Genomic DNA, 16,541 nt, shown 5'->3' with positions numbered 1-16,541 from the left:
ACCCAGACTAGAGCTCAGGCTGAGAAGTGAGCACAGGCTAACAACAGGCCTCATCTGAGAGCAAAAACAGCTCGTCTTCCAGCCAGACAACTTCCATCCGATCTGTTCAAGGCCCAACTGGCTGTGCTAAGGTCAACACCCCAGCCTGAGCTCAACCCCTCCAGAGCTTTGTAAGGGGCCAGCACAGCAGGTCACACTTCACTGCCTCTCTCCCTATGGTGCTCCACTTTTTAAAGAGAAATGAAGGAGGCTAAGGTGAAATTAAGATAAAAAGAAAAATTCTCCTGTAGTAGATGAAGGTTCACACAAAAGATGAAAGACTTAGAAAACCCCATAGCAAGCACTACACAAAAGTGTCCCATTGGGACAGTTTAAATGACAAGCGTGCTTCAGAGTTACAAATGTCCCTTGGAAATCTGAAGGATACATCTATTTTTATGTAAATAAAACTACCCACAGTACTGCAAATCCAAGAACCTAACAGACTTGAACACATTCACCGAGAGACAGAAAACTCATCATCAACAGTCAACACAGATTAAATTTTTGATTGCCAAAGTGTTTGAGTAACTGACCCCTGCTCAATAGTCTCAGCAGTGCGAGCCTGGTTTTGTTTCTTACTTTTTCCAGTAGGTCAGAGTTTGACCAAAGACTTTCTCGTCCTCTAATCTCAAACTGAACAGACCTCAGAACAAGCTACTGAAATCAGCACTGGGCACAAAAGGAAACTAAAACATTTTCTAAACAACTTCACCCATCAGCTTCTCACCGGGAGCTCCTGCTGGTTCACCATCAGCCCTGCTAACATTGCTCCTTTCCTTGCGTGCATTATTACAGCACAGCTTCCTCTCAAGAGATCTTCCACAAATCCGTGATGCTACATCTTACCAGTGGAACTAAGGTGAACAAGTTTCCTCCAAACAGCTATTCTGTGAATGTACCTTCCTGGCTAAACATAATGCAGTAATTACCCTATTAACACTTTTCAGGAAGAGGCCTGTCCACACATCTCAGAGGACTTTCCCAAGTACCACTTTTACTAATACTCTTCAAATTGATTACAACTGACCAGAGTTTTGACACGAGACCTATTATTATGGACTGCTTTGCTCCCGAAAGAAGTAAATCAGAAGATCTGGCAAGGAACTGAAATCAAACTGTCATCAGAAAGAACCTGACAGGAGTACAGTACTCATGCCCAGTTGCAGGGGGCAACCTGAGGCTTTGTTGTTTGTACGTGCATGCACGCTTTGGTTTTGGTTTTCTGTTGTTTTTTCTTCTTCTAAAGGCAGAGGGAAGGTGCTCTGCCAGCCTCTGCTTTAAACAAAGTGCAATTGTTGATCTCATCTTTCCCTCCAAGACTGACTTTAAGCCCTCCTTAGCAAATTCAACAAATCCAGCTTATCAAGGCTCTAGATTTTCTGTTTCTTTCTTCAGTCCGTCATTCCCTGACACACAGCCGCATGGCTTATCACACACCACATTATTCAGGTATCTCTCAACATCCTCAATGCAATATTTCAACCACTATCATATCTGAAGATGACACATAGCTGGTTTTCTGCCATCTTCAGAATCTACTCAAAGACAGATGCACGCTTACATTAGCAGGACATTTTTCAGTAGTGCAAAGGGACCTGAAGTAAGATTTACAGTGTAGGCGCTGCAATGGGCTGAGCAGGGAGAGAAGCAAAGACTCTTCTGTTTTTCTGCAAAAACCAGCACTGGTGGGAGCTCCAGGCATACAGGCCCAGCCTCACCCTGGGGTCATGTAGCACAGGACTCAAAGACACACCAGTCACACAAAGAGCAAGTTCCTCAGGGTCACCACTGCTGTCCAGACTCAGTGCACAGCAGAGTCCAGACCCTTGTGGAAAGCGTGCAAGTGAGTCCCTGCCACACCAACACGAGGTAAGAGCGATCCGAAGATTCATTTCCCTCGCCCTCCATCTCCATTCTGCCGGCACGACACCAGTGTCGCAGCTGAGCAACGCAATCCAATGCCTGCACAGGAGCTCTGGGCTGCAGGGAAGAGGTGACCAAGAGGTGACCCAACGGCAACACGGAGCCTCCCCGCTCTCAGGGCTCCTGCCTGTTCTGCAGCTGGCTGAGTGACACGTGGGCTGAGGCCTTGGCCAAGCAACCGGCTCCTCTGCTCTCATCTCAACTCCGTTATCAGATGCTGAGGCGGAAGCAGGAGCTGACAGCTACCTACAAGGTTATTTTAACACGGCAGGAGATTCTGACAAGCATTATTTACCAAATTAAACAGACTAAATTAACAAAGAATTCAGATTCTTCTGCAGCTGCTGGAGACTAGTGAAGTTTTCAGACACTTCACAAGTACATGGAGTCAGATTATCCACTTCACTACTTAGAGGGGCAGTGTAATCTCTAACACCTTCAATTACATCTGCATGCACAAGTATAAATTGAAAGTATTTCCTCTGATCCACATGATGAGGTAACTAGCCATCCCCTCGCTCTCTACTCATTTAGAAGCACACTATTCAGCCAACTTATCCCAAGAGTTCCAAAGTGCTGCTGTTCACTCCTCCCAAAATCTTCACCTCAGCTCCACAGGAGATGACCCCAAGGACCACATATGTGATAGCCGCAATGAGGTGCTCTTCCTTTTAAGATGGAAAGAAACATCCTTTCTGAATATTAAATCAGACTTTAAGTTTAGCCAACCTCCTGCATCTGCTTTAATGAACTGGAGCAAAGTCAACAAAAAGACAGTTAAGTGTCTTATCACAGCATTTTTGTTCCAGGCCCTCTTCTGCACTAGGAGGAGCATGCAAGCTCCTGCTGTACAACAGAAATGGGCCCAGGCCAAGCGCAAGCCATAAAAAAGCGAGAGAAGAAAGGGCAAGGATGGAACAGCAAAACTGCATGAAGTGTCACTACGGCTTAAGCGATCTGATTTCAGTCCGGAAGAGTGCAGCTGCTCCACATCACCAAGACGCAAAATATTTGCCCTAAGCGCCACTGAAAACCTGAAAGGTTCCCGAAGCTCAGCAAATGCAGTTGGACAACTGAGACCTGTGGCAGACGTCAGTCATGCAGCTAATTCTCCATAACGCCCATTTCCCTTCAAACAAGCGATACTAATCTTAGAGACAGATGGCTTTTGGTACTCAACATGTGGACGTTTGTTTTCCAGAACTTGAGCTCTCAATGCAAGAGAGCTCACCAGAGTTTATCTTCTAGAATAAAGTTAACATTATCAATTCATTTAAAGCCCTTCATGGACAGAAATCTGAGGGGTCCCAGGACACATTTAAACATCTTAGGAGGCACCTCCAGCACACCCTCCTAGCTTCCTAAAAATGCTTACTCACCATGGAAAAAAACAACAAAATTTCTACAAGCTCTGAAAGACTAGAAGACATCAAGCATCATCTGCTGGAGGGGTATTAAGTTGGTTTCACATATGCAGACGTAAAGCACCTCATCAAGCACCTGAGCATCAGGCTAGAAAGGGACTTTCTAGAGCATTTCCAGCCTCTCCCATTCAAAAGCAACAAAACAGCAAAGCTGCAAACTGCCCAAAGTTGTGAATAAGTCTGTCTGAAGATGGACCTTCCTCCAACATTTAGGGAGGGAAAGAGGAACACACGGTTAAGCTGCAGAACTGGAGATCCACATTGACTATACTACCTCATGTGGCTTTCCTCATCTTAACTTATGCCTTAATTCTCCATACATACAATGGGAATAAATGTGGCACTGCAGGTTTCAACCCACTTGTGTCTGTCTGAAAGCTCAAAGTACATTTGAATATTTCAACTTCTTTTTTGCAGATTTGTTTCATTTTACACTGGAACAAAGGGTGGCTGACCAGATTCACTGGACAAGCAAATTCCCATGGCCACTTAACATGCTGGTTCGGTAAGGGTGCACCCGAGGCACCTCCACGTCACATCAGGGCTCTAAAACATTGCAGGTGTCCAGCAGCCCAACATTTTCCACTGCACAAAGCACTGCAATGGAGGAGAAGCAGCTCAGCTCATGGTAAGAGAATTACAGCTGTCAAAGGCTACCTCATCTCAGCACACAGAGATCCATCTTGTCCAGAGCAGCTGCTTGCACTAATAAGAGCTACGTGTCAGCGCCTGTAGTTTCTACAACCCACAATTCAGAATAACACAGTCTCTCCTTTGCTTCTGCAGAAGAATTGAATTTGCTTAAAAGAATGTGTAACGCAACATAAAGGACTGCCAAAGTCATCCGAGTAACCTGAGGTTTGGAACTGAACTATGGAGGCGACAATCTCAGCTTAAGTTAATGTGAATGAAAGACCAGTGCTGTACCAGCCCGCCCTCCAGCCCTTCTTACCTCTGGGCCCACAGAGCCCAGCTCACACAGCTCCTGCTGCTCTGCACCAGGGTGACAGGGGCCCACCAAGCGGATCACACACAGCACCTTCAGCCCCCCCAGAAGTGCTACTGCAACACTCTGTTAAGAACAGGAGCATCTCTAACACACCTCAGTTCCACGCCAGCATCCAATGTTCACAGTGCCCTTTGCACTGCAACATCAGCCACCTGCTGCCTTGTTAGAAAGCAGCTCAGTTCCCCTTAAATGTCCATCTGTCCATCCTGACCCCCTCCTATTTCATCAGAGGAATCCAAGGTAACAAAGTCATGTTATACTAATAGGAGGAAACGACTTATTTCCCTTCTTTTTACAGCAGTTGACAAATTTGGATGCTATTTTTGTGGGATTTATTGAGCCTGGCATGAACCCCAGCCATACAGTAGCTCGAGGTCATCGTTTTTTTTTTAAATAGAAATAAAAATCCACCAGCCCTGTGTAGCTGATTATAGCAATTTTGAGGTCTGGGTCTACCACCCTATGCTTGCTTTTGTCCTTGGGCTCGTATTCCATCTATGCCTAGAAAAACCCAGCTTCTTTTAAAGCAGAACGAACAATGTGGGGAGTTGCTCAGCAAGTTAAAGTGTGCTGGGACAGCTGGTGAGGAGATACAGAAATGCCTCACTGCGCCAGTGCCAACGGGGAGGAGGATCAGCCAATGCTGTGAAATCTTCACTGGTTTCAGGAACAGGTATAACAAGAAACTGCAAGACAACTCATATGAGAGCAGGAAGGTGAGGCATGACTGTACCTTGACAGCACTGACAACTCCAAACAGTTTATTGCCTTGCACAGAGTGAGCAGGTTTAAAGCTAACATTAGTACGTGTTCACCATTCAGTACAAGCACCGATGCTGCTTTGACACAATGCATTTTCAATATACTCCACACTCATCATTAGAGCCAGTAAATCTACGCTCTGAAGTTCAGCAGCAAATTATCCCCTGGTCTCCTAATACAAATGCCTAATGAGTTATTCTCCTGAGCGTGCAGACAATAGATTTAGCACCTTGCACTAGAGAAGGAAAAGGAGGTGAGGGCTAAGGGCCAAGAACAGTTGAAAGCCAACAAGAAACACTCTGGGATATTTCACAGAACACTGATTACTTCATCTGATTTTAATTCTTGACACCGAATCAGCATAGAGCTTTTCAAAGGAAATCTTGTCCTAGATTGCAAAGTAATCAATCACAATTAACGTAGAAACAAGCTTTTGCAATGCTGCCACATCTCGTGAACCAAACAGGAAGGCCAACGAAGGCCTTTTGGAAATCTTTTTAAAGCACAGGCTGGTGGAATACTTCAGAATCATCTGTCAGTCACTTCTTTACATCCACCAGTAGCTACCATGAGCCAAACAGCAGCCAGGCATTCTGCCCCACCTCCAGAGCTGCAGCTCAGTGAGTGCTTTCCTCTTTTCTGTTCTAAACCCCTCACCACCTCCAGGATCAGCACACATTACCTGAAAACCATGCCCCCACAAACACGTTCTGTTCTAGGGGAGCCAATTTCTGTCTATGGCCAATCAGAACTGACATTTCCAGTGAGATGATTTTTCATGAGACCAAAGAAGAGAAGTGTTCCAGGTGCAATGCCAAGCCCAGAGAAAAAGTCGGATCCAGCAGGTACCTGGAGCACTTCCCAGAAGTTCCAAAGCACTGCAGCTACCAAAGCCCCTTACAAACTCGCTTGGTCACCACTGTGTTTTAAAAAAAAAATAATTAAGAAAAACACACCCACCCACCCAGCTGCCCCACAGGGTAACTGCCCTTCTCACGCTGTGCACAGCTGGAGTCTGGAGGACTGTGCGATCACGTTCCGTGCACTGCCCTTCAGTGTGACACTTTACCAGGGCCAGCAATGCCAGCTACAAAGTCAGAGATGCCTCATGCCGAAAAGAATGCTCAGGATGTGCCTAATTCCAGCACTTCCACCATTTCAACATATGTTGTGCAAAGAGGTGAAAGATTTTTCTCAAACCACGTCCCAAGAAGTACGTTTGAGGAAAGACCACCTCTTGTCTGCTACTGGTTTAATTATTTACCTACAGTTAATGAATACCAGATTCTCCTCCTAAACTTGCACAAGGTGCATAGTCCTACAGTCATTTGGACTTTAAATCCATCACCAAACTGTTAAGAAGAATGAAACGCAAAACAAGACGACAGCAAGGATCCCATCCAGGGAAGCAGAGTGAACAGTTCGGCTCTGGGACCCTAGAAGATGTGCAAGTGGTAACACAGGACAGCCCAACCCCTTCAGTGGAGTCCCCAGTGAGCACAGTAACCTAGAAATAAAGGGAGACATTTTGCAACCTAACTAGCAACCTTGTCCTCAAGAAACCAGGGGAGGGGGGAAAGCCAGACATTTGTAAGCTGGTTCTCATACACTTTTGCTCTGATCCTAATAACTCAAAAGACAAGCACAAGAAGAGACAATTAAGATTGCTTCAGTTAGAGAAACACTTTTTCTAGTGTCCAGTGCTAAGGACAGTAAAGCACTGAAACAGAAGCCACATCCATTCACTGCAGTCTGTGCTGTTATTAGATGTAGCAATCCTGCCCTGGAGCAGGACAGCAGGCTACATGGCCTGTATCTGAATTCAGATAGACTTCAGCAAGGAAGGCACAGCCACCTACCAAAACAAAGGCAGTGAAAGACAGCAATATTTTGCAGGCACCACAGCCTGCTCTGCACGATCTCACCAGAAAAGACCAAAACCAGCGCCCCAGACCAAAGCAGGATGGCCATCTCCATGTACCCTGCTTCTTCCACGCTGCCTGCTCCTCAGTCTGCCTTCAAACCGCTGCAACTCCAGACACAGAGTTAAACACAAACCCCATTGTCAGCAGTGGAAGCAGCGGTGTTACACATCAGTCCGAGTGCATCACAGAGCTCAACCCCTGCTGGGGCACAACAGCTCTCCCACCGCGATGTCTGGAGGTGCAGCTGCAGCTGTGGCCTGAGCTCAGGTTTTAAAGCATTCCTGCTCAGTTATTCACAGGCAGGATACCACAACAGCGCTGACATCAGAAGGGAAATGGTAATTTTCAGGGTTTCTCTAAGTCAAACCTGAATGAAATCTTACAAGTGCGGGGTGGAGGGGGGGGTGGTAAGGAGGGAAGTACTTGTTTAACCCAGTAATTCTCCCCAGGGGAAATTCCAGTCATCCGAACTTCAAGAATTTCTATCAAGAAGAGTCACAGAATCTCTCAGGTTGGAAAGTCACAGCTTCTTTAGGACACGGTCTGACATCAGCAACTGGCTGCTGCCCTGAAACACTCTCTCCTGTCACATGCCAGAAAAAAATGTGAAAGTATTCCTCAGTCTCCTCTGCTTTGCCACAGAGCCAAAACCACTCGTGCTCACACAGAACACAGGAGAGAGAGCACTGCCTGCTCCAGAGAAAATCACAGCTTCTTCACAGACTATTCCCACATCTAACATGAAGTTTCTTGGGATAGTTCAGGCCTAATATTTGTTATCCTGGAGTAACAGGAAGTTACTCAAATTTAAAAGATAAAAAAGGGGGGAAAAGTTAGTAGCAATTTAATGTGTCCTTGAAAGGGTTTCAATTGCTACAGGTAAGTGAAAGAAATAATGATGTGCTGGTTATCACATGAAATGCCAATAACTGTGATAGAGCAGCAGCTTTGCAGGGTTATTTACACAAACTGATTCTTCATGGGAATTTCACAGGAATTAACACACACTCTCTCCACCATCACACTCCCCCATAAAGAAATTTCTTCACCAAAATTGTTTATGGAATGACCCAATCCTCTACTTGACTTGCTCCTACCCACTTCTGTCCCCTTTTCCTCCCCAACGATAGAAACAAGATTAGAAATTAAATTCTTGCTATTACCATTTTACTCTGAATGTACAAACAAACACTTGCTGTGAAATTCAAAAGTAGCTTTTATTGAATTTACCTATCATTACATAGCATCCTATAGATTTCACCATAGAAAGCTCATGCCTACATCGTGGAAATACTTACTGAGCTATGAATTAGTGTCAGAAATACTCCAGAAAGAACACAATGGAAAACTGGGGAATGCTCTTCCTTGATGTTTTACAAAAAAATAAAAAAAGAAGAAGAAAATGCTGAAGCTGCAGGATTGAACTGCTGTTACATACTGAGAGTGCAGGTGCACAGAAGAGAAAGGGAACCCCTCCCTCATCCATATGCTAATACACATCATCATCTGATTAAGACATTGGTAAAATATGTACATGAGCTCAGTCCTGAGAGAAGCAGCTCCTCCTGTTCCTGCCCTGCTGCTTTCACTCTCCAAGCCTCTGACACAGAACTCCACTAAAAGGGTCCTACCCAATGCAGCTAACCAAGCTCTGGCGTAGGACTGAAGGCTCACAGCACAAGATCTGTATTCCATATTTTGCCCTGTCCCAGCTTCCACGCTTGACCTTGCAGCTTCCCACGTCCACATCTCGGCTGCTCCCACTGAAGAACAGACACTGAGAGAACTTCAACTTGCACTCCTCTACGCAGCAGAGCAGAACGACTGCCTGCAGCCTGCAGCTTCTACGGGATTTTGGCCTTAAAGAATACACACGCACTCAACATAGCAGAGATGACATTTAACTTATGATTGGAATGTTACTGGAATCGGTTTGTAAGTACACTTTGGTCTTCCTGAGCCTGCAGAAAATACACACGGTTTCTCATCAGGTGACCAACTTCTCTTCTTTTTCAGTTGCTAAAACAAAAAAGAGAAAGTTATCACCAGCTTCCCTAATGTTGCCATGTGGACTGCCAGGGACCCAGACAGAACACATCAGGTTTGGTCCAGTGCGTCAAAGAAAGCTGCGTTTTTCCTCCAGCCCCACCTGTCATCCACTCCTAGCTGGAGATTTATGGCTTTGGCTAAAAGACATCCAGTCTAGTTTTACCACTGCATGTGCGTAACCTCCTAATAAAAACAAGGCTGAATCAGCATAAGACAGGTGAACATTTTCCAGGATTTCTCCTCAATTACCTTTTCCCAGGAAATCCCCTTTATTTTGTCCACCAGAAGGAAAGGGAAGATCTTACTCTGCATCCTTCACCATGCCTAATGGGCCCTTCCAGAAGGGAAAGCAAATGGTCATCGCCACAACTTCAATAGTGACAAGGTTATCTTTTCCCTTTTTGCCCCCGCATTTCTGCCTGCCTGCCTTCAGTTTCTGCTTTGCTGCTGCTCGAGAGTTTCAAACATTCTTGGCAGCAATTGGGCAATGGAATGCTGATGAGCTTTTCCCCAGAGCAATCCATCACACAGGAGATGCAATTCAAAAAGAAATCAAACTGCCTAGACAAAGAATTTCAAAAACACAGAGTAAAAACTGGAAAGAGCATCTTTCTCCTCTAATATTTTAATTACAGAGATCACAGATTCAGATTCACAGGGTAAAAACTGGATTTCCAGGTTGGTGGTGTTCCCTTAAAAAGCGTAGAAGGAAAAATGGTTGAAAAGTCGCATGCGAGGTATAACAGGAATAGAAAATGAACATTTGTCCAATTCAGCCTACTTTCAAACTTTGTTTTCTCTCTGAAGGAAAGCTGTTGTGTTTTTATCACAGAATCACAGGGTTGGAAGGGACCTCAAGGATCACGAAGCTCCAACCCCCTGCCACACACAGGGCCACCAACCTCCACATTTCATAGCAGCCCAGGCTGCCCAGGGCCCCATCCAACCCGGCCTTGAACACCTCCAGGGATGGACGGGGCATCACAGCCTCTGATGAGGTCTCTGGTGAGCAGCTGTTCCAGCACCTCACCACTCTATTTCGGTTTTTTGTTTTGCTTTTTTTTTTTTTTTTTTTCCTAACAGTCTTCATGTCGATACTTCTGCATGACAGTATTCGTTAACCAGTGTTCTCAAATAGAGCTAAAAACAAAGTATGAGGAACACAGCAAGGTGTCCATCCATGTTTGATTCCCATGCTCCCCCAAAGCCCAGCTTCTGCTATCACCTAAGAACAGCAAGGGATGAAGCATATTTGCTGGGCACTCGTCTCAGGAAACTAAACTTTCAGCACATAAAAGAAATTGAACTGGACTAATAGCTTTAGGAAACCAGCAAGTACTCTAGCCAAAAAACTAGGACCCAAAAGCCAAGCGTACAACCTTCCAGAAAACACGCTTCTATCTTGCAAGCAACATGATTACAAGAGATGTGTGTAGAAACTCACCCCCAGCCCACCTAATAAATAAGGACTGACAGAGCATTTAATTCACATTTAGCAGAATACAGGTGCCAAGCCTTACTAACCCAATTTCACTGAGAAAAAAAAAAATTGAAAAACAAGGCTTTCTGTCCTGAATCCTACTTCAGACATGGCCTGCCTGGAAACATCAGGCACCTTACAGCCAAGCAGCAGGATGAAAGCATCTGAGAAATCAAGGTATTTTACAGGAATCGGGCAACACCTACCCCATACTACTCCGACAAGCATGCCAGTAAAACCTTCAGAGTCCGCATCAGAATTAATCCTCAGAACATTAAGCTAATGGTTTTCTACCTATACTAATGCAGAGAAAGTCTAAAATTCATTCAGAAGCAAATCGTACGTTAGAAAAAAAAGATGTTCCTCATTTTCATGGGAAAGATCCAACACATGCTGCACCTTGCAAGCAGCTCCAGGCCTCCTACCATTACAATGCTAAACAAGGGAAAACCCTGTGACAGAAGACAACGGGAGCCAGGTCTCAATTTCAGATTCCAAGATATCACAGCTCATTGGCAGCACAGAGCCATTTGGTGCCAATTTAGTTTAAAAAGCATATTTTCAACAACATTTTTCATGCCTCACTTGCTACTGAAGTTGAGATCTAAGTCAACAAAACATAACTATCGTATGGCAATGGGCCCAGTGAGCATTTCTTATTAACATACAATTTTTAAGCAGACTTCACTGAACTTCTAATAGAGGCCTGGAGACGTTGGTGCACCTACGAGGACATTACCCAACACACTGATGTTTAATGCAACCCAAAATCATCTCCCTTTACAGGAGTCACTTGCTGTAGTGAAAGCACGTATGAGAGGTGTCCACCTCCTCAGGGAGGGAAGTGCTTTCTCTTCAGCAGTTTCCTTTAAGCCTCCAGACACTGGGAAAGCCAGCTGATTATTAACAACAGCTACACACGCTCTGAGGGGAAGTGGAAACAAATACATGATATGGTTGTTCGTAAAATGGAAAAACTGAAGAGACTAAGATTCCAAGCCTGGTTTCTTACAAGCCATTCCCACAGAAAACTACAGATTTCTCATCCCACACTCTGCAACAAGGCATTCTGGTCTCCTGACCCTACTTGCATTTCCCAGCTATAAAGGCCATCCAAAAAACACACAGTCCCTGCACCTCTGCTCCAGTCCCTGCACAAACCAAGCACACCTGGCCCTGCTCAGCACCTTGCTCATGCACCCAGCCAGCCAGCAGAGGTCCAAGAGGGTTCCATACCATCTATGCAAGCAATTATAGTCTCCATTTATTACCTGAACTGTTCCCCCAAGACAACTTGCACTCCAGACAGCGCACTTTCTTGATGAGCAATGCAATAAAACTCTCCATACAGTATAATTCATAAATCCTAACAAGTAAGGAGAATTAAGGGCACTTTTGTGCATGGTGTGCTGCTCACCTCCAAAACCCCAAGCTCACTGCCCCAGCAGTTCCTGCCTGGAGGAACCCCCCGTTCTTCCCATCACCTTCTGCACCAGGAGTTGCTCCTCCTCCTAACACACAGCCAGGTGAGCCACGTCCTGCTCTCACTGTCCAACCTTTCCCCAGAAAGTTACACAGTAAGCACGCACTCTGTTCACCACTGTACAAAACAAAGGAAAGACACAAGCTTTAAGTTCTTCCAATCTAGGGAATTCGGCACAGTGTTGTATTTAGGACCAGAATATTATTATTTATTGTGAGCAGCAGAGGACACGTGTAAGCTTTTGCCATCACGCAAGGTAAGCCTGCTTGGGTTGGGTTTTGTGGTTTTAACAACAAAAAGGATTGGTCAGCTTGAGTCCAACAGTCCATATCGCAAATAAAACTGGGGAGTTTTGTTTGGTTTTTTAGGGTAGGAAAGTTAAGTTACTTTTTATGTACACTATTTGCACTACTTAGAAGTTAAACTAATTCTCAAAGCGGCATTAATGATTCCAGCTAATGAGACTAGTTATTCAGATATTACTAATACGTAGCATATCAAGAGATACAGAACCAAGCTAAATCCACTTTCCAGGACAAAAACACAACCCAGAGATATCTCCTGTTCTATCATGACGCGGACAGGAACACGTTTTTGTCAGATATGTAGCATAATAAAATAGCCGCCTGAAAAGTTCAATCTGACACTGTCTTTTAGCACACATTCTATCAATATCCACGTATTCAGGCTACAAAGAGTAAATTCAAGTAAACATTGTAGCACCTGTGTCACCCATCCTATGTACTCCTGTGCTGCAGGTACACATGGCTGCACCCTTGAGGACCTGCAGCCTTCACTCAACAATGGGATGCTCACTACCAGTTACCATCAGACACTCTGAAGAACACAGTAGAGGTAAGACTGGCACTCTTAGAAAGCACTGTTTGACAGAAGAGACAATCAAGTAACTCAAAATGATGAAGGAGACCAACTTCAGGTAACCAAGGGACACAAATTAAGCAGCTTTCATGTGGACACAAGCACTGAGCAAGAAGGGAAAGTCTGGAGGCTGCATGTCACACTGCGTGGGATCAAATGGCTCAAACCCAGGCCCTGAAGATAGAGCAGAGCACACAGAAGGAGGGACGTCTGACAGGCTGCATGAGGCCACGACAGGCCGTGAGGATGCGTGTCTGAACACAGAGAGGAAACTGGTTCCAGATATTAGATAGTTTCAGAATTCAGAATCCAGAAGTTTCCAGATATTAGATACCAGCATCTCTCCTTCCCCCTTATCTAAGATGTCTGATGCATACACCACAGTGCTTTCTCCTCGACATGTTCTCTGCTCCTCCATATTTTCAGCAAACGGGTAACTCTACCCATATGATGATCATTCTGATGTGCAGGCTTGGTTTTCCTGTTCATACTCCTTCAAAAAGCGAAGTGCTGTGACACAGTGAGGACCTAAAGTACGTCCTTTAAACGCACAGAGGGACAGATGTTGTCAGTGCTCGCTCAAAAGTCAAAACGCGCCCGAGATGCACAGCCAGGAGCCAAGGCCTGATCAATACTAACGCTCCCCAATGAATTCAAGTAGGTAATTCATTTTCAGTGCTTCCACCGCAAGATTGGTTGCAATTGTTTGGTGGGGTTTTCTGTTTATTTGTAAGGCTGCAGTATACCCCAGAAACCCCCCCATCTCCAGCTCAAAGACTCCAAACAGCCCCAGTTTTGAAAAGGGCCAAAATTAGTAACAAACGCACCCTCAGATCCATCAAAGAAATCATTTATACCAAAAGGAAAGTCACATAACCAAAATAAACAGCAAGCCCACTGTGCAGAGAAACCCTGCCACTGTTCTGACAACACAGACTCTATTCCAGGCTGCATAAAGCATCACAAGCAAAATAAACCCAAGGTACAAACAAAATGCCATCGCCTCTTCTTTTGTCTCGGGCACAAAGCAGCGGGGCAGGCAGGCCGGGGCTCCGCTCCCGCGGGCCGACCCTCCTCAAGGTCACGGCCAATTTCGGTGGGGGGCCGAGAAGGTGGCGAGCAGCGGGGCTGCTTCGGGTCCGAGCTGGCAGAAAAGCCGAGTGTAAAAGTTTATGAGCTCATCAGGATTGTTGTACCATTACATCAGAGGCAATTATAAATGGCCAAGAGCAGGAGATGGGGAGCCAATCAGATCACAGATAGGATGTCAACCTAAGACCAACTGTCTCCTGGCTTTGACAGAAGGATTTTACCTCCATAATTCAAATCCCAAACCAAAGCAATCTGCACTCACTACTCCCGTCGCCGAGCTGTTTACCGGCACTCCCAGCCACGGGCTCGGGCCTCCGGGCCTCCCGCGGGGGAAGATGGCCCCTCCGGGCCGGGCCGAGACGCGGCCACCCGGGCGGGCCCCGGGCGACCCCGGGCAGGGAGCGAAGCCCCCGGGGCGGGGAGCGGCAGGGACCGGGGCGGCGGCGCGGAAGGCGGCGGAGATGCCGGGGGGCCCCGCGTCGGCCCGGGCGGGCCGCCCGCCGCCCGACCCCCGCCGCACGGCCTCCGCCAGCCCCTTCGCGCCGAGCCCGGCCGCTCCCCGCCGGGGACGACCGCCGTTTCTCCCCCCTCCCACTCGCCGGAGCACCCCCGCGGGACGGAGGCCGCTCTCCGGGAGCCTCGCACAAAGGCTGGGGAGGAAGGGAAGGCGGCGAGGCAGCCATTTTAGAGCGAGCGAGCAGGCACAGACAATGGCAGCTCCCCAGCAGCGCCGACCCGGCGGGGAGAAGCCACGGGAGAGGCGCCGTCCCGTCCAGCCCCCCTCCTCCTCAGGCCCCCTCTCTCCCCCGCCGCCCCCAGCCCCAGCCCCAGCCCCTTCGTCCCGTCCCCACCCGGCGCGCCGCCCGCCCCACGCGGTCCCGCACTTACCTGCTGGCTCCGGCCGAGGCTCTGTCCCCCGCCGCCGCCGCCGCTGCTCCCGGGGCTCATGGGCGCGTGGTGACTCCTCGGCGGAGCCCCGCCGGGCGCTGCGGCCCAGCCCTGGCCGTTGCCCCCGCCGTACTGCGAGACCATATCCGCGGCGGCCGGGCCCTTGCCGGCGGCTCCCCCGTCCTGCGGCCCGCCGCTATAGTCGCCCCCGGGGTACCCCTGATAGCCGCGGGCGGAGCTGGGGGAGGTGAGGAGCTGGTTGAGGGTGGGGGTGGCCGTGGGCTGCGGAGTGGCGCCCCCTCCTCCTCCTGCTCCGCCGGCGGCCGAGGGCCCCATGACCCCGAAGCGCTGCTGCTGGAAGGCGGCGGCGGCGGGGGACTTGGCGCCGGCGGCCGCCTGAGCGGAGCTCTGCGCGCTGCCCCGGGGGGAGCTCAGGGCGTAGGCCTGGGGGGGAGGCGGGTAGGAGCCGGCGCTGCGCCCGGCGCCGGCCGCGTAGTAGGAGTTGTACTGGTGGTTGGGGAAGCCGTGCTCGGCGCCGCCGTGCGAGTTCTGGGGAGGGGGCGGCCCCGCGGGGGCTCCCGCCGGCCCCGGGTAAGACTGCTCCAAGCCCCCGCTCTGCAGCGCTGCCATGCCAGGGCTTTGTTGTCCGCCATGTTGGTGGAAGGCAGCGGCGGCGGCCGCAGCGGCGGCGGCGGCGGCAGCAGCCTGGGCGCCCCGGCCGTAGGGCTGCCCGAAGCCGTAGGCTGGCGGGGGCAAGGCGGCCGGGTGGGAAGGGGGAGGCTGCTGCGGCGGCTGCTGCTGCTGCGGCGCCCCCACCCCGTCGCTGCTGCCGCCGCCACCGGGCGGCTCCGGGAGGTTATTGTTCAGGGTGGCGGCGGCAGCGGCGGGCCTGGGGCCCGGGTTCCCGTTCGAGCTCTTCAGGTCGGACTCGGCCCCTGCGCCCCCTCCGTTGCTCTCGGCCCCGTCCTGCAGCTCCTTCCCCGGGGGGCCCTCGCTCTCCGCCTGCTTCTCGCCGCCGCCGCCGCCGCGCTCAGCCGCCGCCTCACCCCCCGCCTCCTCCGGGGGACAATCCCGCTGCTGCGCCTCCGCTTTCTTCAGCTCGGCCGGAGCCGGGGCGCCCAGGCTGCTGGCGGCGGCGGGGGCGACCTGAGCAGCCATGATCCCCCCACTCCCCGCCCGGCCACCCCCCCCCCCCCCCCCCGGCCCGGGCCCCCCCGAGCTGCTCCCTGCCTGGCCGGCCGGCGTGAGACCTCGCTGCTCTGCTGCTCCCCGCTCAGGCGGCGGCGGGCTCTTCAGGGCAGCGGGGGCTCATTCCCCCCCGGCCTGGTTGGCGAGGCGGGGAGGGCTCCGCTGGGCTGGGCTTCCCGGGGCCTGGCCCCGCTGTACCTCCTCGGTTGCAGCCGGCAGAGAAAGGGGAGGAGGAGGAGAGAGTGGGGGGAAGGAGGAGGAGGGGGGGGACCCGGGACGGGGCTCCCGGTGCGGGAGAGGGGGGAGGGACCGAGGGGGGGCCCCGGGGGGGCGGGCGGGCGCCGTCCCCGGAGCCGGGCCGAGCGGCGGCGGGGCCGGGCTGGGCGAGCCGCGCGGC

The 16,541-nt window shown here is 49.7% G+C and overlaps 1 protein-coding gene across 1 annotated transcript in view; it reads right to left on the bottom strand.

The window, feature by feature from the left end:
- Positions 1-16,114, bottom strand: part of LOC122192474 (AT-rich interactive domain-containing protein 1A-like) — a 48,837-nt gene extending 32,723 nt beyond the window's left edge. Inside the window, exon 1 of the mRNA XM_042893020.1 lies at positions 14,957-16,114. Within this exon, the coding sequence (XP_042748954.1) occupies positions 14,957-16,114 (1,158 nt within the window). The remainder of the gene's footprint in view (positions 1-14,956) is intronic.
- Between the last annotated feature and the right edge of the window lie 427 nt (positions 16,115-16,541).

The sequence above is a fragment of the Lagopus leucura genome, unplaced genomic scaffold (assembly GCF_019238085.1).
Source record: "Lagopus leucura isolate 7727_CA_CO unplaced genomic scaffold, USGS_WTPT01 136-24_obj-0_obj, whole genome shotgun sequence".
Taxonomy (NCBI): Eukaryota; Metazoa; Chordata; class Aves; order Galliformes; family Phasianidae; genus Lagopus; species Lagopus leucura.
This window is presented reverse-complemented; position numbering and strand designations above follow the sequence as displayed.